The 22651-nt window shown below is 38.2% G+C and overlaps 3 protein-coding genes across 3 annotated transcripts; all 3 read left to right on the top strand.

Annotated features, from left to right (window-relative positions):
• Positions 1-779: 779 nt before the first annotated feature.
• LOC100888996 (leishmanolysin-like peptidase) lies at positions 780-13772 on the top strand. The gene is made up of 11 exons (XM_030987480.1): positions 780-852; positions 1094-1202; positions 1820-2004; positions 3424-3517; positions 5551-5644; positions 7523-7637; positions 8553-8669; positions 9191-9378; positions 9846-9963; positions 11865-11954; positions 13716-13772. The coding sequence occupies exons 6-11, from the start codon at positions 7617-7619 to the stop codon at positions 13770-13772; spliced, it is 591 nt and encodes a 196-aa protein (XP_030843340.1). The 5' UTR covers positions 780-852; positions 1094-1202; positions 1820-2004; positions 3424-3517; positions 5551-5644; positions 7523-7616.
• On the top strand, positions 12701-18695 carry LOC100888509 (neurogenic locus notch homolog protein 1). Its single transcript, XM_030987479.1, has 8 exons — positions 12701-12752; positions 13716-13829; positions 14210-14315; positions 14739-14860; positions 15766-16000; positions 16437-16583; positions 17201-17338; positions 18541-18695. The coding sequence occupies exons 2-8, from the start codon at positions 13806-13808 to the stop codon at positions 18693-18695; spliced, it is 927 nt and encodes a 308-aa protein (XP_030843339.1). The 5' UTR covers positions 12701-12752; positions 13716-13805.
• Positions 18696-19040: 345 nt separating this feature from the next.
• Positions 19041-20254, top strand: LOC115924714. Its single transcript, XM_030987478.1, has 2 exons — positions 19041-19320; positions 19925-20254. The coding sequence occupies exons 1-2, from the start codon at positions 19041-19043 to the stop codon at positions 20026-20028; spliced, it is 384 nt and encodes a 127-aa protein (XP_030843338.1). The 3' UTR covers positions 20029-20254.
• The last annotated feature ends 2397 nt before the right edge of the window (positions 20255-22651 follow it).

Below are 22651 nucleotides of genomic sequence, written 5' to 3'. Positions count from 1 at the left end.
TGTACACTGAAAGATGTATATGGGACTACACGAACACGTGGCGTAAAAAGCCGGCCCCCCGATTTTTACGATGTTACATGCATATTAGAATATGAAGGCATTTGAAGAGCCATGCTTTTCAGGGAACATGTCTTATCTGATGCTCTTCCACACTTGCATAGTAAGAATGAGTAACGCTGACAAATTATTTTCACCTCTTCACAGAACTCAACCTTTTCTTTAACCCTTCTCGTCCATCCTGGGTAGCTCTTCAGAGCTAACAAAATATGCAGCAAACAGTCAACCATAGTCAGCTATGGCTGGTTTTCTCTCTGCCTTTTATTGTACTCAGGCTACTGATATTTGATCGTAACGTAATGAAATCATTATTTTGAATATTAAGCCTTTGATAAGGCGGGATCTTGAATGTCAACTATATGAATGACGGTTAAGACGTCCAGCCTCTAAGTTTTTGGGGAAAGATTGATTATTTAAAGGAATCTTTGTTAGTTCTTATCTAAATGGCTTTTGTATTTAATATGTCTGTGTACAAAATACGGAAATATTTATGTTTTAATGTCCTAATTCTTTAACTCTTGATATAGTATCTTGATATAATAGTATATGGTGACCGTATGGTAGGAATACTCCCAAGGGCGTGGAGATGGTGAACATTGTGCGTGAATAATTCCGATGACCAGGGTAAAAGCACTTAGAGACGGTATTTCGTATTTAGCGCTATAAAAACCAGATCATAATCACCCAACATCAATTTTCCATTTGTGAAATCTAGGATGCAACCCAGGAGACAGTGGACTTGATATCCCGACAACTCCAAGTGAAGGAAGAATCGCAGGACTATATTTTCGACAGGTAACTTTTCCACGCATATTTATTTGTTTGTTTATTTATACAACACTATGGTTTTGTTGCGTCATATCTGAATTCGCTGTAACTTCGCGTGTCATAGCAAACACTAGAGACAAAGGAAAATTATTTTTCAAGTAATCCTCTCTCTCTCTCTTAAAATAAGCCAACAAACAAACAAAAAAAAAAATTAAAAAAAATTATAGTTTCTTAACATTGATATTCTTCTATTTCTATCGATTAACAGGCAGTGTCAAACTGGTTCGTATGTGAACAACGGAACAGTGGTCAATTGTACATGTGCCGATGATGTGACGAATTGTGGTATAGCTCCGTTGCCCGAACACCATTTACATGTAAGTGATTGTTTTAACGCCCTAGTGGACGTAGAGGGCCCTTGCACCCCCCCCCCCCGAAAAGCAAGAGGCTTAACTTACATGACACCCAAAGTTTACCCCCTATTTCTTTTTTCTTTTTCTTTTTTTTTGAGGGGGGGGGGGGGATGTCAGACCATTTGTAATCAACTTCAAGAAAATGTCTCTATTGTGCCCCTCCCTTTTACAAATATAAAATGATCCGCCTCTTGTTTCGATGGGATGCTTTTAGAATGTTAAGTGAAATGAAAATATATCTAAACTTTGAAGAAAAAAAATAACGTTTAGGTAATTTTTAGATGTAGCCAATATTTTCTTTTTTTTAAAAACGAGCACCTTTACACGTAGGCCTATATATAGTAAAGAGTAGACATCATATCATATCAAATATTAACACACTAATGGGCAGGCATAGATTTCGTAAGCCAAAACTCGATTTGTTGTTCGTTTACTTGCTCGCCCACGTTACTCGTTCGCAATATTTTAGTACTTGGAAAGTCGGTGTGTTCATACAAGAATAACTCAGAACACTGAAAAATATACTGCTCTTACTGCGATGTAATTTGTACTGCTATACGCCTACCCTTAAATTCATATAGCCGTGCTCCACATGTAAGCGGTATGAGAACGGGACAGAGTACGACTGCGAGGCCGAACCGGGAGGACCCGCTGAGAGAGGCGTGAGCGACGTTCATTTCACTCTCTATGTCACCTCCATTAGTGTCTGCCCAGACGGCGTCATCGGGTTTGCTAGTGCGTGCTATCTTGACACGACGCTGAATAGGTGGGACTATAGAGTACCAAAGTGCTGACGTCATATTCGTTTGAAGTCCAGGTTACTGCGGTTCTAAACAACAGAGCATATGCCCTTGAGTTTCACCGCGAAATCATTCAGGCTACCAAAGTCAATGTTTATATTGGAGCTGGTGTGATCCCCGCACCATTGTTTAGCACAATTTTTTTTTTTGGAACCAGCCACCTCGACAACTTGGCCAGTATGACGTCACACTTTGTACTTTGTTGGCTTGAGGTGGATCCCTCTCTCTCTCTCTCCCTCCCCTCTCTCTCTCTCTCTCCCTCCCCTCTCTCTCCCTCCCTCCCTCCCTCCCCCTCTCTCTCCTCTCCCTCTCCCTCCCTACCCTCTCTCTTTCTCCCCTACCCCCTCTCTCTGTCTCCCTCTTCTCACGTATCAACTAGTTTTATTTAAGTTTTTAATCTGTTTCTATTTTGATTATTTGAATTTATTTAAACGACTTATATTTCTATTCCTTAAATTCTATAAACGGCTGATGTGGAAAACTAGTCAACGCACCCTTTCGGCCAAACCGTGGGGGGGGGGGGGGGGGGGGCTTTGGACGAATGGTCGCGTTCCAGTCAACAACGTACCCTTTCCGTCAAACCGGGGGGGGGGGGGAGGGCTTTGGACGAATGGTCGCGTTCAAGTCAACGTGACGTGACACGACGCTACCCACCCTTTCGGCATAAGCCCGTAATCGGTCTTTAATATACAAATATTGACTGCTCATGAGGATGCTGGTGGAAATTATCGGACCGGTGTTTAGCATTGTTGGAAGACCGGCCATTTAATAATTTAGATTACACTTAGAAATTAACACTCTAAATGTATGGAATTTCGCACGAGGGTAGGTTTAATATAAAATGACAAGGATCCTCGCCACAATTTTGCATATCAAATAATGCACATCTTGTGATTAGGCATGATGTATCCATCCTCAATACCGTTGAAATAGTCTAGACTACTAGCAGTCGGCAGTCCGACTGTTCAACATGTACAGCTTAAGTAGATCATTTTTTATTTACTAATGCTCTCTCTCTCTCTCTCTTTGATGTCATAGGCCATTCATATATTTTTTAATGAAACTTGTATGAGGCGATTGGGAAGTGATATATGAATGTCTAGTTATTCATAGCAGTCGTTTACTTATGCTACCCCTGCACGATGTAATATGAAGGAAACATTAGTTATAAGATTAAAACTCTCCTTAAAACATACTTCTTTAAAATGTATTTTGACTGAGTCATAGTCGGCATAATTGCAGCACCAATTTTACTTGTTGTTTATTTCTCCATTAGCGCATTAAAACGCTAATACGACAGAGATGTGCTATACATGCAATGTATTGTTTGTATCATATTCATTTGGGATTCATGTGTTACTATTTTATTGCTCTCCGACTCCAAGGCCTATTGCAGGGTACATCAACATTTGTCCAGGTGGAACAACAATACCAGAAGATCTTCAATCTACAGTACAACATGAAATCTACCATGCAATAGTAAGTGATATTGGATAGAGAGCGATATTATCCCTCGTGATCATAATTATTTACCCTCAGTGATGCGCGCTTCTTGGAAAATATAACCACTCTAGAAAATATTACTCCCTCCGGCGGGCCAAAGAAAGTTATGTAACACACCCTACCATCTTTGTAATTTAAAAAAAAAAAAGATGGCCGCAAGTAGTTGTTTAGCTAATGTTTATCAGTCCGCACGCAGGTCTTTAACTATCGATATGGCTTATTTAAGATCTATCTCTCTCTCTCTCTCTACCTCTCTCTCCCTCTCTCTCTCACTTTCTCCCTTTTTTCAATATTTTTTAAAAAATCATACTGTATAAACCATATAGGCGTACCCATAACAAGCTTCTTGGTTCTAAAAACGAAATTATATGCCTTCTTTCATAAACATCATTTAAACCAGAAGCATCGATCCTTGGTCATTTATAACAGATTGATTGTTTATATTCACATTTCATGCTAAATTCACAACACATTATACATTTTACAAAACAATACACTTCTTTAACTCTTATCCTGCCACAGGGCTAATCCCCATTGTGCCAAGCCCCAAATCCCCCCGTGCCAGGTTGTTTTGGAGATAATCTGATTAACTCCATAGTTCTATGAATAGCGCGTGCAAAACACTAGGCACAGTCCAACGGGCATCTGCTATTACATTTGCGTGCAATCATGCAAGAAGCAGAGGAGCAATAGCTTGCTAGCGTGTACAAAGCACCTTAACAATAGCGTGCATGCAGCCTTATGGCAGGTTATGAGTTAATTAATATGGAAGTAAGGAACCCCGAATTATAGTAATGATTGACACGAAATAATGTGTCAGAAACCATTTAATACGGAAAATTAAATGTGAATCTACTTAACAGCTGAGCTGTTGCGTGTAGCTCCACTTAATCATTGCGAAGGTCTGATCGATGGAATGTAAGTAAGCGGAGTTGAGTTTTGTGAATCAGGTCATACTCTCTTCTTGCCTGGAATTAAATAAATGTAGAGGTGTTGACCTCGAGTGGTTTAAGCGCTTGACTTGAAATGCAAAGGCCGTGGGTTCGATACCGGACACGGCACTAATGCCATATGGCAAGACATTCATCTACATTAGACACTCCATACCCAGGAGAAAATTAGGGACCTGGTAGGATGACCAAAACCTTTAAGTTAGTAATTACCATATGCCCTCACGGTGAAAATAAGGTAGAAGTACTCCCCAGGGAGTGGAGATGGTGCATATTGTGCGTGGATGAATCCGTTGAGACGGTATTTCGTACTAAGCGCTATACAGTGTGTCCCAGAAAAAACGAAACCGAGAATTATCGATGTTTTATCATAACTTGGTCACATTTTTAATTAATAAATGACACATATTTGGAAAGCTTAGATCCCCCTCCTTCATTTGATGCTTCATATGAAGCATATTTCACGCATAAGTGACTAAAATCAATTTGAAGAGAGGAAACCGAAAAGTCATTTGGGCGGTATCTGAATTTCAAAGAGAAAATCACATTTCTAGAAAGTTGGGTTTCTGCCCTTTCATATGACACCTCAATCAGGAAAAATGAGCAAGGAATGACAAAGTTCTATTTGTTCAAAGTAGCCCTTACATTTTCATAATCTTAGCAAACAAATTCGTTTTCACTGGCTGCCTGCCGTAGCAAAAAGCAGAATTGACAAAAGACTTAACTCCGTTTCGTTGACAATCAGCCATGCATGAAGTCTTTCGTCATTGGACAGAAAACAAGTTACTCTTAATCATGAAATAAATTTCAAAGTCATATTGGTCATACACTTTAATCAAGAGCTACCAAAGTTGGATACACTTCTATTACGCCCACTGTGTTTCTCGTATTAAAAGACGGGAGTTTTCGTAAATTTGCTGTATTTTTGTTTAATTTAAAGAAAATGTCGGATAAAACTAGACCCAACAATTTGGCGAAGACCCAATGCAAAGTGAGCCAAATGAACAAATACCTTGGACTTGCCCTTTTAAACATTGTTTCCTATTCGTATTCTTACAGGGTATCTCACCAAGCTTGTATGCTTTATTCCGGGATGAAAATGGAGACCCTTGACCCCCCTTGGGGACAATGGCTTCCCCATTGAAACGAGCAGGTAAGGTAAACAAGCAGACGTTCTTTAAAAATACTCAAAATTTATTTTAGGTTTAGACCAGTTTTGGAATCGCCCCCCTCTCAAAAAAATGAAATGGAAGCTCTTAAAACCAATGATGTGAAATAATTATGTTTTGACTAATACGTGATGATACAAATTTTGACGGGAAACCGCCTACTAATTGATATATTTGGTAAATTATCATATCGGTTCGACTTGGATAGATATCGCGAATGCACTTCAACATTGAACATTTGGGGATATATATCTGCTTTTTTGCGAGTTTAGGTTGAATTTTTGCCATCTAGACCTCTGAAGGCAATATTTAAACAATATTGAATAGATATTTTGCACCCAAAACCCTTGAACCGCAATTTTATCTTTAAACAAAACTTATGTCTGCCAGTGTCTCTATCTATGACTTAGCCACAGGGACACGTACTACCGTTAGTATGACTATAATGTTGACTTTGTCTTTGTGTACGTGTATAAATGATAGGAATTCCGTGTAAAAAAAAAAGGGGGGGGGGGAGGGGTTCGAGGCTGTTCGCGGTTTTGTTGTAAGAGCGACATATGTTCGAGGCTGTTCGCGGTTTTGTTGTAAGAGCGACATATTTCACAAAAAGGGGCCTACCGATGAGTGCGCGTGTATTTTTTTATGAAAAATAGCGTACTTTTTATAAATATACACTGAAAAGCCCCATATCTGATCATATTTGATTCCAATTTGTACTTTTGTTTACTCAAAAGGTAATATTTTGTAAAAATATTCTTGAAAGGTTGCCAAAGAGGGGGTCATTTTGGACTGCGATATTGACCATGTTTTACAATACATCGTTGAATATGTAGTGACACCAGCGGGCACGTACCCCCTCCCGTCGAATGGGGAAAAGAATATCGAACACCATGGCATAATAGTGAAAATAGGGATGTGTGACCCCCTTCGAAAACTCCCACGACACAGTTAATGTTGTCATTTAAACAAAATGTATCCAACTAGTGCGAAAGCTCCGGGTTATACAGCATGCATTATTATTTGTTGTTGTTGCTGTTGGTATGACTCCGCCCAGGCGCGTACGCAGGGGGGGGGGGGGCTTTGGGGGTTGAACCCCCCTTTTAACATTTTTATATGTGTGTTTTGGATGAACCCCCCCCCTTTGCTTATTTTTTTTAAATAAAAAATTAAATTATAAAAAAAATAAAAAAATGTGGTAATGGGTGACCCCAAAAAGCTGACCTTACCCCCTCCCCCAACGAAACTAAATATAGATCGGCCAAATTTTCAAATTTTGGCGCACACACGCACACAAAACAACATGCTCTCTAAGAGACCGACTCGTGAACCCTTGCGTATCTTTTTTCCAGAAAGGCCCGCCAGAATGACCCGTTCGGTCTCTTCTCTCTGTTAGTCTCATGGCCTGCAGCCATATGAGATATTCTATAAAGGCACAGGTTTATTTTCTAAGATCACAGTAATGCAATATTTGTCATCCCAACAACAAGCGCTTGTTTGTTATGATTCCGTCACCCGCTCACGTCTCGGTCTTTTAAAAAAAAAATTTTTTTACCTTGTTTGGAAAGAAACACTAATAATTAATGAATTCATTCATTCAAATGATTCTCAGAGATACATCGGAGTTTTCACCGGGGTTTTCATTTGTGCATGAAATGTCACATGTTCAAAAGATCTACCCAAAATTTAAATGATCTTAAATTATGATGATTATGATGACCATTGGTTTCACGTGCGAAGGCAGCAAGGATATGCTTGTACTGCTTTTCAGTAACAAATACACATCTATTATCGTGTTTAACAAACTGCTTCATTTGAAAACACCTTTTTTATACGTCGTTTGAACTGTTTTCTTCATTTTATAGTGTGGGATACTGGCAATGGAGTGATCGTGTAGCTCGAACCCAAACCCTAGATTGGGATATCCGTGGGGGTCAAATAAAACGAAATGTGACGATCATGGTTACACCTAACCTTATAGTAAGTTTTTTTTAAATACTCCAAATTATCACAAGGATGCTGTAAATCTGATTAATACGAAGACGGCTAGAAAGACGGATAATGATAATATTGATGATTGATGCTGTGAGTGGTATTAATACTGTTGTTGATATTGTTGACGGTAATGATGGTGGTATTTAATACTGAACCATATTAATAATTGTCATTATTAATATGAATATGATGAAGGAGCTGCTGATGAAAAAGATGATACCCTCCCCCTGCTCAGTGTTTTTTTTTAGGGTACGCGTATGCTTGTTCCCTACCTTTCGAAAGCACCCCCTATCTCAGGACTGCCAACATTTCTGGACCCCCTTTCGCGGGCTTTTCGCGGGCTTTTCCTGCCTTGATGACCCCCCTAAATCCGGAACACTGTTCAATTTACCCCTATCTATGATATTTAAGATATTTTATAACCATGTCACAGGAGTCCAGAGAGAGGGAGAGAGAGAGAGAGAAAGAGAGAGAGAGAGAGAGAAAGGAACACGAATGCGGTCCCTCCGACCTCAGAGTGCGGGGGAGGGGGAGCTGATAGCCATCATCCTTTATTTCCATTTCATCCGAAGAAAATTTTCACCTATATAATGTACCTTACATATCATGATTGGGTGTATGTTTTTAGACTAATATATATTTCTTTATTAAGATTTCGTCAATTTGTTACGACTAAGTTGCTTCAAATACCACATTACACATTGTCGTTCGTATTTACTACATAATCATCCAATTTTTCAATATTTTTTTTTATAGACAATGCAATTTCGTTCACACACACACACACACACACACATATATATATACATGAACATACATGTATTTACAGACAAACAAACACACATGCTGCTCAGATCAAAGAGCAAAGATAAAGATATAGATATGTTTTCATTATTGTAGAGAGAAGCTCGTGAATACTACGGATGTGACACCATTGAGGGAGTCGAACTGGAGGACGATTATGGAATGGTTCCATCTGGAAGCGCTCTCGCTCATTTTGAGGCCCGATTGATGCCGGTAGGATTGTTTAATTTATTTTTCTTCAAAGGTGTACCTTTCACTTTCCCTATTCACCTTCAGAATTATATAATTGAATGATGATAATCTAAATTTAAATCGAAATATTGAAAATGTTACAGCCTTGGTTTCTGTTCCATTTGTCACAATGTCCCGACACCCAATTTTCTGAAATTGACATCTCAATGTTACGACACCCCTGTATCCTGCCAATCCGATATCTCGATGTTCTATCATCTATGTGGTCTGTTTCCCTGTGTTTCAACCCCGTCATATTCGACACTCCAATTTCCCAACACCGACACCCATATTTGCTGACACCCGTATGTTCCGATACCGCTAGGTTCAAAGATCCCTATGTTCTACCACCCTCATGTGTCAACACCTGCATGTATGGGCACCTTTGTTCTGGTGTATCTTAGTCGTTTAGGCTACATATACCCAACTTCATCAGCTTAATGATAAGGGGTTAAAGGTTACAGTAATAACTAGCACCCAACTTTCAACCTTTTGTTTGCTAGACCGAGTCAATGGGGCCGGCTTTCACTAAGGGGCGAAAATTCTCTCGTTTCACTTTGGCATTCTTCGAAGATACCGGATGGTATAAAGTAAACTATGACCTCGCTGACCCATTCAATTGGGGTCGTGACCTCGGGTGTGACTTCGTCAACAAGAGTTGTAAATGGTGGATGGACACTCAGAGAAACAGGTGAGAAAAAAGGGGAAAACCCGAGTAGGAAACAAAGAAAAGAACTAGAAGCGACTGATAAACACACATTTTTTTAAACGTAATTTTGTCTGATGTGTGTAATATTGAGATACATATAAATACACAACAATGGCGTATATGTTATTTCATACTCATGATAACATTTGATACATAAATAAAGAGGTATAACTATGTCAACCAACTAGATTTGCATTTTGATTGAGCTTCTTTGTATACTTAATTTCAATTTAACCTAGTTATATATTTAAATGTAACTACAAGCAAACTAAAGCAGTTTAATTTTCATTTGTACTCAATTGTACATTATTAGTTATATTGCATGTGAGCAAAATTGAGAAACTGAATAAAAAATGACTCTAAAATATGATTCCAGGCCATTATAATCCATTAAACGTTGCTAGTCATTTGATTTCTTTTTACTCTCTTTTTCGCGGTCTGTCATGAAGAGGGTTGTCCCTAAGCCCGTACTGTGAGAAGCCAGTCGAACTGCTATGTGGTGTGGAAGGCAGACCAGCCGTCTGTACTAATTACAAACTCTATGAACCACTGCCGGATGAATATCAGGTGCCGACAAAGATTTAAAGTTCAATGTCGAATACAATTTTATATTTTTATTTTTTAAAACTTTTTTAAGGTCATTTGGCAAGACGTTGTTCTATATTTTAATTATCCATACAGGTGTAAATGGATACCTGGGAATCGTTGAGAAAGAAGAGTATTTATATTGATGTGGCTACCGAGGGAAAATGACATGATTTTCCGGTATTTTTTCTCATATTTTTGTAAGAAGTCATACTTTTTTATGCGTTTGTTGGAAATTAGAAATTCCCAAATTTATAGTCGGGCGAAAAATATGCTTATTAATAAGCCTGTATGTCAGGGTCTGCAGAACGGCCGGGCTCGGGGCTCGAGCCCCCCTCACTTTTTGAAAAAGTTTTTTAAAGAGAAAAAGAAAGAAAGAGAGAGAAAAAATAAGTGACCTGCCTATGTAACAAAATATGCTCATCTGACCGTAATTAAATGCCTAAAATCCCTGAGCTTATGGGGGCTCCGCCCCTGAACCCCACCAAGGGCCCTTTGGGCGGTCCCCTTATGCTCATCTGATCGTTATTAAATACCTAAAAACCCCGGGTTTCAACAACTGCATGTATGGGCACCTTTGTTCTGGTGTATCTTAGGCCCTTTAGGCGGTCCCCTGTATGCTCATCTGACCGTTATTAAATACCTGAAACCCCCCATCTTCCGGGGGCTCTGCCCCCTGGACCCCACCAAGGGCCCTAAGGCGGAGCCGTGGATGCTCATCTGACCGTTATTAAATACCTAAAAACCCCTGAGCTACCAGGGGCTCTGCCTCCTGGACCCCACCAAGGGCCCTAAGGCGGAGCCCTGGATGCTCATCTGACCGTTATTAAATACCTAAAAAAAAAACGAGCTCCTGGGGGCTCTGTTCCCTGGAATCTCCGCCAAGATTGCTTTGCTAAATATAGCATACAAGAACCTTTTCCATATCTTTAAACCATCATTGATATCTGATAATTAAACAGTAAAATAAACCTACCAAACTACATAATACAATGAAATACTTGACTTAAAGTGGGGGAGTTTGATGTGGTGCACAATTGCACCCCACTGTAAATAATCGAATAGTCCATGGCGTTCATAAATATTCATGTTTTTGCTCACCTCGGCAAAATGCTTGCTTATAATAAATGGAAAAATTACGGTGGGGGGGGGGGGGGGGGGGGTTGGCTGAAATGGGCATAATGAACCAGTCAGAACTGATCTATGATAATTCATGCATGACTTATAACCTTGCAATCGAGTGGCAAATTGCGTCCAAAGTTTGACTTGTTGCACATGTGTTATATAGGCAATGGCGAGCTGGCGACCTATTTTGACCAAATTAGGGTGGGTAAACTTTCAAAAGTCAATGGGGCATGAGGGTTTGAAAGAAAGAGCTGGTGTCAACGTACGTGAGGGGGATGTGCTTTTCGTTTAAACAAAAAATGATTTGTTAACGATTTTTGGGGGTAAAAGTCCATGGGCTAACATGTTAGGGTGCTGGACTCTGACGATAGGGGGCGTTGAACAATGAGACTATTCGGAGCCATATGTTATCACTGTTGTTATAATTAATATTGTTTTAATATTTGTACATGATAACACTATATTTGTTAGTTGTCCAGGATTTGGCTTAAAATGAAAACATAAAGAAGATGGTAAAGCATTATTCCATTGAAACAAATCAATGTTTAATGGTGATCGAGGCACGTAACAGAGGATAACGATTTGAATTCTCTCATATCATTTTACGATCTTGAATATTAAATCATAATATTATATATTGTACCAGTATAAGACTTACGAATAATCCATCAATCATGCGGAAAAGAATACAATTGAAATTGCAAAAAGGAATGATCTTAATGTTTCTTTTTTTTCTAAATTATATGATTCTACTTCAGTATTTTGATTCTCTTCCCGGCTTCAATGAGACGGAGTTAGCTAGTGTTGGTGGTTGGCGAATGTTAGAAGATCATTGCCCTGTAATTTACGTAAGTTGAACCAAATTGTTGTTCGTTTTTTACCAACTTACAAACCTTGAAAATACTGTATTTTCAAAGCGGGATAATTGAGACTTCATTGGTTATGCTTATGTACATGTATCTGACTCCTCTTTATTCAAAATAATAGTAGTAACAACCAGAAACAAAAAATGTAAACATTTCAAATCCAGGTCATGACGTAGTCACATGTCAGTGTAACATAAAATACAAGTGTTTATTATACTTACAATAAAGTAAACCATTGACAAAGGTTTTTAAAGTCTAGAATATTAGTACGAAAGATATTTTGGATGAAATATGTACATTTATGCTGACACCAAAATATAGAATGATGTGTATTTGGGGAAATAACACTGTGTATTCGAAATGAGGTTTAGCTTTGTATTTGTAATATATATTTCATATCTTAAATATCGAGATAAAGTATGAATAAATGGTATAAGACAATCAGAGAGATTTTCAAAAACCAGCTTAAGAGCAATCTGTATACACTTTTGTAATGACAATAGAAATCCTCATCGGATTACTTAATATGTCACTGTCATTTCCCCACATTTCAATACGTGATGTATATATAAGGCTATTGAAAGTGCCTTAGGTTGAAGTTTGAAAGTCTCTGAAATCGTGTTGGAAGTTTTCTTGGTATCGCTTTTTTGTACACACTTGTTATAGATAATTGGGTATTCGGAAGATATTATTTGCTTTTTTCATCTATGACTATCTTTTGTATATAGCCTGCGTATCGACTACAAACCAATGATTATAGGCGACAGACATGTGAAAGAGGTTAGTGAAGAATATACAAAAAAAATTATCGAGATTTTAGCTCGAGTAAGAGTTTGTTTTAACTCGCAGGCATTGCACCCTCAGGATTTGAAATGATTTGATCTGATTTAATTTCACTTGAGTTTTTTTGTCTAAAGGAACAAGAAAATGGGACATTAAATTGTAAAACGTTCCACGTCTAAATACAGCCGCTCATCACATGCAATACATATTAAGCAGCGAAGCAGAAGTATGTTGTTTGAGACTATTCGACGAATTACATTAAAAAAACCCTAAGTTTCCCTATAATAACATACTTTTTAAATGGCAATTGTTATAGGCCTACTTCACATCGTGATGAAGAATTAAAGATGACCCATAGCGATCGAAAGAGCCTTGCTGATGTAAATGACATTTTCAACTTGGATGATTAAAGAGACGGCTGATATTGGGAAAGGTGAAAAAGAATTTGCGAGCTTTTTCATTCTTTGTATAGTTGAGTGAAAGGATATCATGGAAAAGTGTTACAAAAATATTACTCCTCTAATCCCCTCATATTCAGAATATTTCAAGGAAAAGCGTAAGTGCTTGGACAAAACTTTCATGCCACATGTTTGTGTAATCCTATTCATATATTTATGCATGAGAATAACAACAAGTTAGATTGAGTCAATTTCTTATGTTATTTTAATCATTCCAGAACCCACTGTATACACCAATTGTTAGAGCTACATCATCAACCTTTTCTTTCCCTTGTTGACAGTACTTTCTTCTTCACAGTGAAATGGAATGAACAGATCTCTTATTTAAACAAACTCTTTTCACGTTGTGTGATATAATTATCACCTGATATGTTATCAGATAACATGTCAGATTAAAATGTATACATTCATCTTCATAAATTAAGAGGTATAATTGCATAAAAACAAGTAAGTATTTGATAAACCTTTGTGACATGATGAACTGTCCTATTGTCCCCCACAGATATTAACGAATGTGACAGTGACCCTTGCAACAATGGAGCGACTTGCTCGGACATAATAACGGGTTATTTCTGTACATGCACCGCAGAATATGCAGGGCGCCACTGCGATTACGGTAGGTTCAAGAGAGCAGAAAAACCAAGGTTTGATACATCGATGCATGTAAAGACTAGCAGTGGGAGTGTCTAGCTATAGAGGATAAATCACCAGTCTTTGTGGCTTATAATACGGGGTTCCAATTCCTGCAAAGGCACTAATATTCTCTGGCAATACATTAATCTACATTTGCCACTCTCCGCCGAGGTGAAGTGAGCGGATACCCGTTAGGTTGATTCCTCGAATGCTTAAGAAATCATTCAGATTAATACAGAGCACTCAGGTCGTAGTTATATCAATGTTTTAACCGAATTATAATGGACCTTATTAGTCCAATATATTATTACTCCATTGACAAGAAGAAAAGGCACAAGAACTGATTTTCTTTTCTTATCACAGGTAAAACCATTTGTTCCACATCAGACCAATGTGCAAAGAATGAGGTTTGCAAAGGGGCTGTGCAGCTGTGGACACGGTCGGATCAGAACAGAAGAAGGTTGTCAAAGTTAGTATTATCACACGAAAATTCAAATTCATTTGATAGGAAGACGATTATATAATGCCTGTTGGAATTATATAGCTACTCGGTTTGGTGTTATAACATAATAATCACTATAGGTGTGAAAATACCTACACCAACGCATGTAAATATAAAACTGATATCGTTGAAATCTAGGATTCTCAGAAAGTAGAACAAGGTGTCATTGAAACAAAGGAAGGGTTATTCAATAAACCTTTTGCATGTCCCCAATTCTCGAAGGTTTGCCATGACAGGCTTCATGGGTAAATCTTACATTCGTATTATTATGATTATTATCATTATTATACAATTATCATTATTATGATTAATATCATCATTAATATTGTTCTTGTTCTTCTTGTTGTTCTTAATTTCGATATATTGCAATTAATGATCTTTTCATTTCAGTTCCGAGACGATTCGACATGTGGTTTCAAATTACAGATGTCAACGGGTCCCTTGCACTATACCCTGACCCTAACACTTTCAAATCCAGTGATGAAATAATCAGAGGAGAACTAGAGTATGCGGTACGAAAACATCCATCTTATGAAATTTTACTTAAAATAAATAAATCAGAAATCAATCGATCAATCAAAAGAGTAACGCTTTACTTTGATTACTTAAATTACAAAACATAGCTTAAAGACCGTCACCACTACTGGGCCAGAAGGGATTAGACCACACAGAGAGCCATCGAGGTCACTGTGACAGGTGGCTATCTCATTAACTCAGCTCTCATTTAACATAAGAAAAAGAGGATCATGGGGGACCAACAGGCACCGATTGGGGAATTTTTCTATATAGAGGGAGCAAGTAGCTACAAGTATGGCAGTGTGCCTTTAAACAGAGAAGAAACGGTACTATTTTTACTTCCCGGTTGAATATTTAGAAACAAATATTTCAAAGTTTGACGACAGTACTAAGAAAGCAAAGCGCACGATCGCAAAAACGTGGGCCTCACATTTTGAAATATGCGGAAAAAAAAAATGACGATAATATATTTCATAATCTGAACAGGAGTTCTGCAGGCAGTTTATTTCATGTTTTATTCAGAAACGGGTGTCATACACAAGTGTAGACTAGTTACAGGTAATATTTGTACTAAGTTGGGCCTTTCACTAAGTTTGTTATGTGGGTCGAGGAATGCTTGAACAACGTAGAGCGGTCCGATGTGGACATGAACCGCATGCCGGTCCGGAACCGCCGTAACACAGCTGAATTCTAATTCTGCTTGGGATTCTACTCTAACAATAATTATAGAGAAAGGCAAATTCATTTATGAATTGTACTATGAAAAACGCTACAAATGCTAATTATTTTCTGATTTTCTTTGAATGTGTCATATAAAGACGGGGAAAAAATTAAACCTAATGTTTACTATTAAAAATGCCATGAATGGAATGCTCATTATTTGCCCGCTTAATTCCTTCAGATCTTTCACCGGTTATCGAGATGGGAGATCTTCGTTGACTCCGTATTCAGTGTCAAAATCAAGTCCTTCAATGGAAGTCTCGGAGTAGAGATACAAATCGTTCTCGATGCAGGTAGTACACCTGATGACGTCATGATTTATGATCTTATGACGGATTATGTCTTTTTCGCCGAGGAAGATCTGTCGTCTGGATACACATCTTACACCGTGGATGTTAACTCTATCGTTGTTCAAGGTATGCGATGGGCCATGGCTCTGTGGATAGCGAGTCTGGAAACTTGAAGGTTCCGGGTTCGAAATCACGATCGATATTCTGCTTTTTGGGGCATTTTTTTTAGTTACGTATGTTATTAGTTAGGAATTAAAGCAGAATTATGAAAATGAAACCTGTAGATAATGAAAACCGGTTTTCATTGATGTAGGTCCTAATATTCTTCCTACTTTCTCACAACGTAGACCTCTTTTCCATGAGTGCCGGACACAACAATTCAAGGGTAACTTTCTCAATATACCCTATTGTTTGGCCTTTAGAAGTTATGTCCGGACTAGGCAATACGTCATTGTAATGAAATTGCCTGAGGTTGGTTTTTCGTATGTCTTTGCGATTGTGTTGTTTAAAGAGTTATTTAATAAACCTAAATAAATATAGAAAACCCATCTTCCTGTCTCAGATTTGGATGAATGCGATGAAATGGAATACTCCGCTTGCTCCGTCTATTCTACTTGCAACAACACGATTGGTTCCTACCAGTGCACCTGTCTGCCTGGCTTTGGAGATCAAGGGGATCCGACGGATGGGCAAGGAACGGTCTGTAGTGGTAAGATAATGATTCCGATTTAAAGATTCAGAAGCTAACTTATAAGATACATCTCCACTGACTCTCTGCATTGTTTCGTTTTGTCATTTTTGTTTTTGTTTGATACAAGATTCATATTTTCTACTCCATTCTCGCTGGGATTGGATAGGCCTTACTCCATCGTATTTCCCCCAACATATGCCCTGCTTATTTTATGATTGTTTTTATCTATTATTATGTACCGTAGTCTTTATTCCACGTAGTAGAGGTGTCCTGGTCTATTAATAGACACACCACCGGACTGTGGATCACATGGTTCGCGAGTCCAGTCACAGTACTAATGTCCTTTGGAAAGACATTAATCTACATTTGTACCTCTCTACCCACAGGCAGGTGAATTACGTAAATAGGTACCCGGTAGGATGAGTTCCCTTGAATGCTTTTCTTTTCATGGCGTCTCAGCTACAGCCGAGGTAATACTATGAAACCATGTATCAAGTGCAACAGAGTTTATTCAGATAGTAGTTGCGCTATATAAAGAGACATATTATTATTTTAAGAAGGTAATACATGAGCTATTGAAAACAAAAATAGTTGAGTTTTGACATTCTTTATGATCACGTTCTTTATACATTTAGATATCGACGAATGCAGTAATTCATCCTTAAATGAATGCTCTCTGTTCGCTGGATGCACGAACACAGTCGGTGGATATAACTGTGTTTGTCTCTCGGGATATGTGGACTCTACTGGGAGCTCTGGAAGATTATGTGCAGGTAGGCAGTGATAACCAATAATAATGTTCCAGTCACCGAAACTAATAATAATGTTCCAGTCACCGAAACTAACGCATAGGATATTGCAAGAGAGGTACCTACAGGATGCGGCTACGCATCGATCAAATTCATGGAGCTAGCTTTGTGATCTGTTTGTTTTACCCTGTGCTGCCGGTCAATCTTTCGTACATCAATATTAAAATGAATGAATGAATGATTGCACGAATGATTGCATGAATGCAAAAACTACAGTAATAAATATGAATAAATAAGTAAAAATATGTTTTGACAAGTAGGCTTACATAGGAATCGATGGATCGAGACATTTTCTCTCTTTGCCATTGTACCAACGAATAAGATATAGTGAACCATAAGCAGAACAAAGCAATCCACCTCATCCATATATTTGTGAGTATTTGAATAAAGCCCATCGCACACTAACCAATCTGAGTACGATCCGATATTCTAACATGAGACATCTAGGATCTAAATAATCATATGATTGAGAAAATCTAAATTTAACGGGTTTTCACGATTGCTTGGAAAAAGCTTAATGGGCTCAGAATAGTGACGTCAGACCAGTAGTGCAATTGTCTACGATTTGTAGACGAATCGGCTTTGTATTGTTACCAGAAGAGTTCAATATAATGAACTCCGGTTGTACGTTTTCTTATCAATATTCAGACTTAAAATAAATAAAATGATTAGATTTCCCATCTAATACAAATACAATACAAATACAAATGCAATTAAATTTGCATTTTTATCGAAAATTGGATTGGAGGGCGGTCGTGTATAGTGTGCGGTGGGCGTAACAGGCATTTTGATAAAGACCTGGGGGCGTTTCATGAACAATTAGTCGGTGGTGTTCACCGACTAATATCATGTTCACCGACAATTCTTTTGTCACCGACTATTTTCCAGGCCTGTGATTGGTCAAATTTAGTCAGCGCTGACTAAATTGTCGGTGAACATTATATTAGTCGGTGAAAACCATTGACTAATTGTTCATGAAACGCCCCCAGGCCTGTCTTACAGTCTTGCAATTAATCCAAATTAATCGCAAGTCCTCTTACCAATCGCAACTTTGCAGTCTCCTTATGTCCATAGTTGCGATTGATATAAACTCTTTGTAAGACAGGGCCCTGATGCACATATTATCCAATGAATGGAACGAATTCCAATTTCCCCCATAAAATCAGATATCAACGAGTGCATCTCACAACCATGCTTCAATGGCGGTACATGTAGGAACTTGGAAGACAGATTTACATGTGAGTGTGCTCCAGGCTATGAAGGACAGAACTGTAAAATAGGCAAGTCTACTTTTTGCATTACCATCATATTAATTTCCTGAACAGTTCTCATCATACATGTATTACAACATGAGTTATTGATTTCTATCAACAATATGCTTTTGTTTTAGCAAAATCATTGCAATTACCATCGATCTTATTAAGATAATTTTCATTCATTTGACATGGTTGTCATAAAAGAGCAAAATGCTTTTGTAGAAAAGTAAAAAATTAGATAAAGTATGTTGATCAAAATCGGATTGTCTATATAAAAGTCTTAAAAATGTCAAATTGGTGATTTTACTATACGGTCTCACGATGACTTGCAATGTCGGGTATTCATTTTCTTTACTGGCTCTCACACGCAAAATGTTTTCAAAATAAAAATACCCCTTTTCTCAATTATAATGGAAACTTTGCTCCTCTCTTTCTGTTCCTCACATTCTCTATCTTCCACTCTCTTCCTCTGTCGCTCTCATCGTCCCCTTTCTCTTTGTCACCCCTTTTCTCTATCACCACCCCCTCTCTCCCTCTCAGACCAGAATGAATGCATCTCCGCCGAGCTGAATGACTGCTCCCCATTGGCGGCTTGCACCAACGAGCCTGGAACTTTCTCCTGCGCTTGTCCTCCGGAGTACACAGATATCTCACCTACTGGTGCGGGACCAGGAAGGGTGTGTGAGAATGGTAAGATGGCGATATACAGGAGCATCTTCTATTTTAAGTTAAGGGGCAGTGGGGTATGTAGTAATGCAGTAATTTATTTCTAAAAATGGGGGGGGGGGGGGGGAGGCGGAGTCATCCGAGGGCGGGTGTTAACACCTGGTTTGCCCATGGAAGCCAGAGTGCCATAGACTCACGACAAATTGTTGTTGATTAGTGTGTGTGTGTGTGTGTGTGTGTGTGGGGGTGTGTGTGTGTTTGTGCGGGTGTGTGTGTTTGTGCGGATTTGTGTGTGTGCGTGCTTGTATGCATAAGCCTTTGAATGGTGGGTGGGGGTGGGGGCTTCCCACCGTTTTAGATATTGGAAGTGTTTTTTCTTTCTCATCTGAGTATATTTGGTGGACCAGGCTGTGGTGTGATGGCTGTAGTGGTTGGGTACATGATGTCCCAGGATGCCCAAACGCAAACCCTCTTCAAACATGTGTAGGGGAGTGGGCGGGAGGTATTTACCTACATCAAGGGAAGCCACTGGAAGTAATTGTCGACAATTCCTTTGTATCTTTGTGCTTTTTCTCTTACTTTTTCTTGTATATTTCTGGAACTTTCTTTTTTTAATGTTTCTTAACAGGTTCCATGACCACCATCGTCATTATCTCAATCGTCAGTGGTGTCATGTTCGTCCTCTTCGTCGCATTGCTCTTATTATCCCAAGCGAAGAAGGCCAAATTCTAGATCGTGCCCGTGGTCAAAATGCTGATTGAGTGGTTCGTCGAACAGGTACACGGCGTTCGAAACAGTTCCTATTAGACCTCTATGGTTATGGTTTTGCGGTCTGTCTAAGCTCATGAATGAAATATCAAGTTCAATAATTTGCATATGTACCCATTTTTTTATTTTACATTATTTGTTTGTATATTATTTTTTAAGTATCGATTGTAATAGTAAATTCATTAGTTTTTGTTTTGTTACATTTTCTAAACTGATTTGTACCAAAATACTTTGTTTAGCCGTTTAAGGGGTTAGGCTCGACTAGCATATGTGCTATTATATGGCCCCTTTCACCAACCAATAGTTTCTCTTTTTGTATATGTCAAATCAAACATAAATAATAATCGTTATCGTATCGGGAGTTATCATTATGGATTTGCCATATGTCTGTTTTAAAATAGTAGAATAATCAAACAAATTAACGAAGTAGATGACTATTCACGTTCCCATCAATTTATTTTACTTATTCATTGTCGTGTGGTTGCAAACATTTTAAAGGGAAGGTTGGGGTCTTTTAAAAGTGAACAATTTTTGTTTGAGCTTTCTCATCATTCTCTACATAATCGAACGTGACTACCAATAGATTTAAACAATTTTGTAATTCCTTCCGCATAGTATGTAGTCAATATTCACATATATGTGTGCGGTGCCTTTCACTTTATGGGATTCTCAGCGAACTGAGTCAGTTTTTCCATCGTTTTGATGATTCCAAAACCTCTCAATAGTCTACATAATAATTATTAAGGACTACGGAATCAACATTTCTCAAAAACTTTAGACAATTTCTATTCACGATTCTCTTCCTCTAACACAATAATAGACGCATTGATGAATTGATTGATTGATTTATTCAGTCTTCTTTAAAATACAGGGTAGTCACTTCAGAGCCGCAAGGCCTGCATTTCAAAGGACCCCTCTAGGCAAGTGACAAACTACATGGTAAAAATTACAAAAACAAACAATCCAAACATATTCACAATACATAATTCAGTTATTTACCACCAAATAAAAATAGGTACGTTAGTACACAGAACACGCTTCAGTTTGAAAAGCCGAACTACATAAATTCATGCTTGGTTGAAATGAGCCAAATAAAGCAAGAGCATATAGTTATATTTATCAATGATTAAACATGACAAATTCACATGAATTAATATACTTGCACTGATATAATTAAATCAAACAAAAATTAAAACGCATTAAAAGATAAAATTTCAAGTTAGATTGAAGGGTTTAAAGAAAAGTGTGGGTAGAAAGAAAGCGGTTCACAAAGACTATTCATTTTTGATGAACTTGATATTTAAAAATTGTTCTTATCGTGCACACTTTCACAAAAAGTCCCGGGGGTCTCAGTCAAACATAAATACTGTAGGTATGCGCGACCAATTTATTGATTGGACGCGGTCCGCGCGGTGCCGCATTAAAGGATTCAAAAACGTTCATTTTGGGCAATTTTCAAGAAAAAAGGTACTTTTTCAAAAAAATTTAAAATCCTGCTTTACGGTATTCGCGTTAAGAGGTATTTGTGTAGCCCTCAGGGCCAGACCGGGGAAGAAAATAAGGGGTAATAATGCCCATTGGCGCGACTACCGGTCGCCGCCTGCGCCTGCCGGGGCGGTATTCTGAACATTGTTGTAAGTATTGTGTTATCTTTTGTTGTATCTTCCAGAGATAACACAGCGCTAATATTGTTGTAAGTTGGTATTCTGAACATTGTTTTATCCCTGTTTTATCTCTTGAAGGACCGCCTCTATCTTATCTTTGACCACTGTTGACACGCCCATTTTTATGGACCCTACCAATCAAAATCTATTTTATATAAGCATGATAAGTAGGTCAACCAATTGGAGTACTTTATGCTACATCTTCGCGCATACTAATCTTTGGCGTAATTAGTTATTTGAGCGCTTATTATATATGCGCGTCCTCATATGCGCTGAGCATGTGGCACATGGATCATAAAGACAAGTCACGCTTTCAAGAGACATCACAGAGATGAGAGCATTAAAATCGTCATATCCTAGCATGTAATTTCTTAGAAATTTCTCATCTTTGATGTCTCCAGTCAACACACAACCTTCTTCTAACTCGTCTATTGGCACTAAGTTGGTTCTGGGCAAGAAAAAATGCCGCTATTATATCACCACGAAAGATACAACAACCCCCTACCTGTTGTAAGTATTGTTGTAAATACCATGCAAGATAAGATAAGATAAAAGATACAACAACTTTCAGAATACCAACTATCTCGACATAATTTCTCGTGCGCATATGCAAATGAGGATTAAACGCCACTTTATTAATAATACGCACAATTACAAGCGCACCAAATTATGAGCGCAGGCGCGGCCAATGAGATGAGAGAAAAGATACAACAAAAGATAACACAAAAGTTACAACAATGTTCAGAATACCAACTTTATCTTATCTTCAAAGATACAACAATATTAGAGATAACACAGGGTTCAGAATACCGCCCCAGGTCTTCAGAACTTCAGTAGATCAAGACCTACCAAATCCCACGCCTATAGCTGGTCCCTTATAATTTGTTTACATAGTAGGAATAGTAAATGTTCACTTTACATTG

The sequence above is a fragment of the Strongylocentrotus purpuratus genome, unplaced genomic scaffold, assembly GCF_000002235.5.
Source record: "Strongylocentrotus purpuratus isolate Spur 01 unplaced genomic scaffold, Spur_5.0 spur5_scaffold_16, whole genome shotgun sequence".
Lineage (NCBI taxonomy): Eukaryota > Metazoa > Echinodermata > Echinoidea > Camarodonta > Strongylocentrotidae > Strongylocentrotus > Strongylocentrotus purpuratus.
This window is presented reverse-complemented; position numbering and strand designations above follow the sequence as displayed.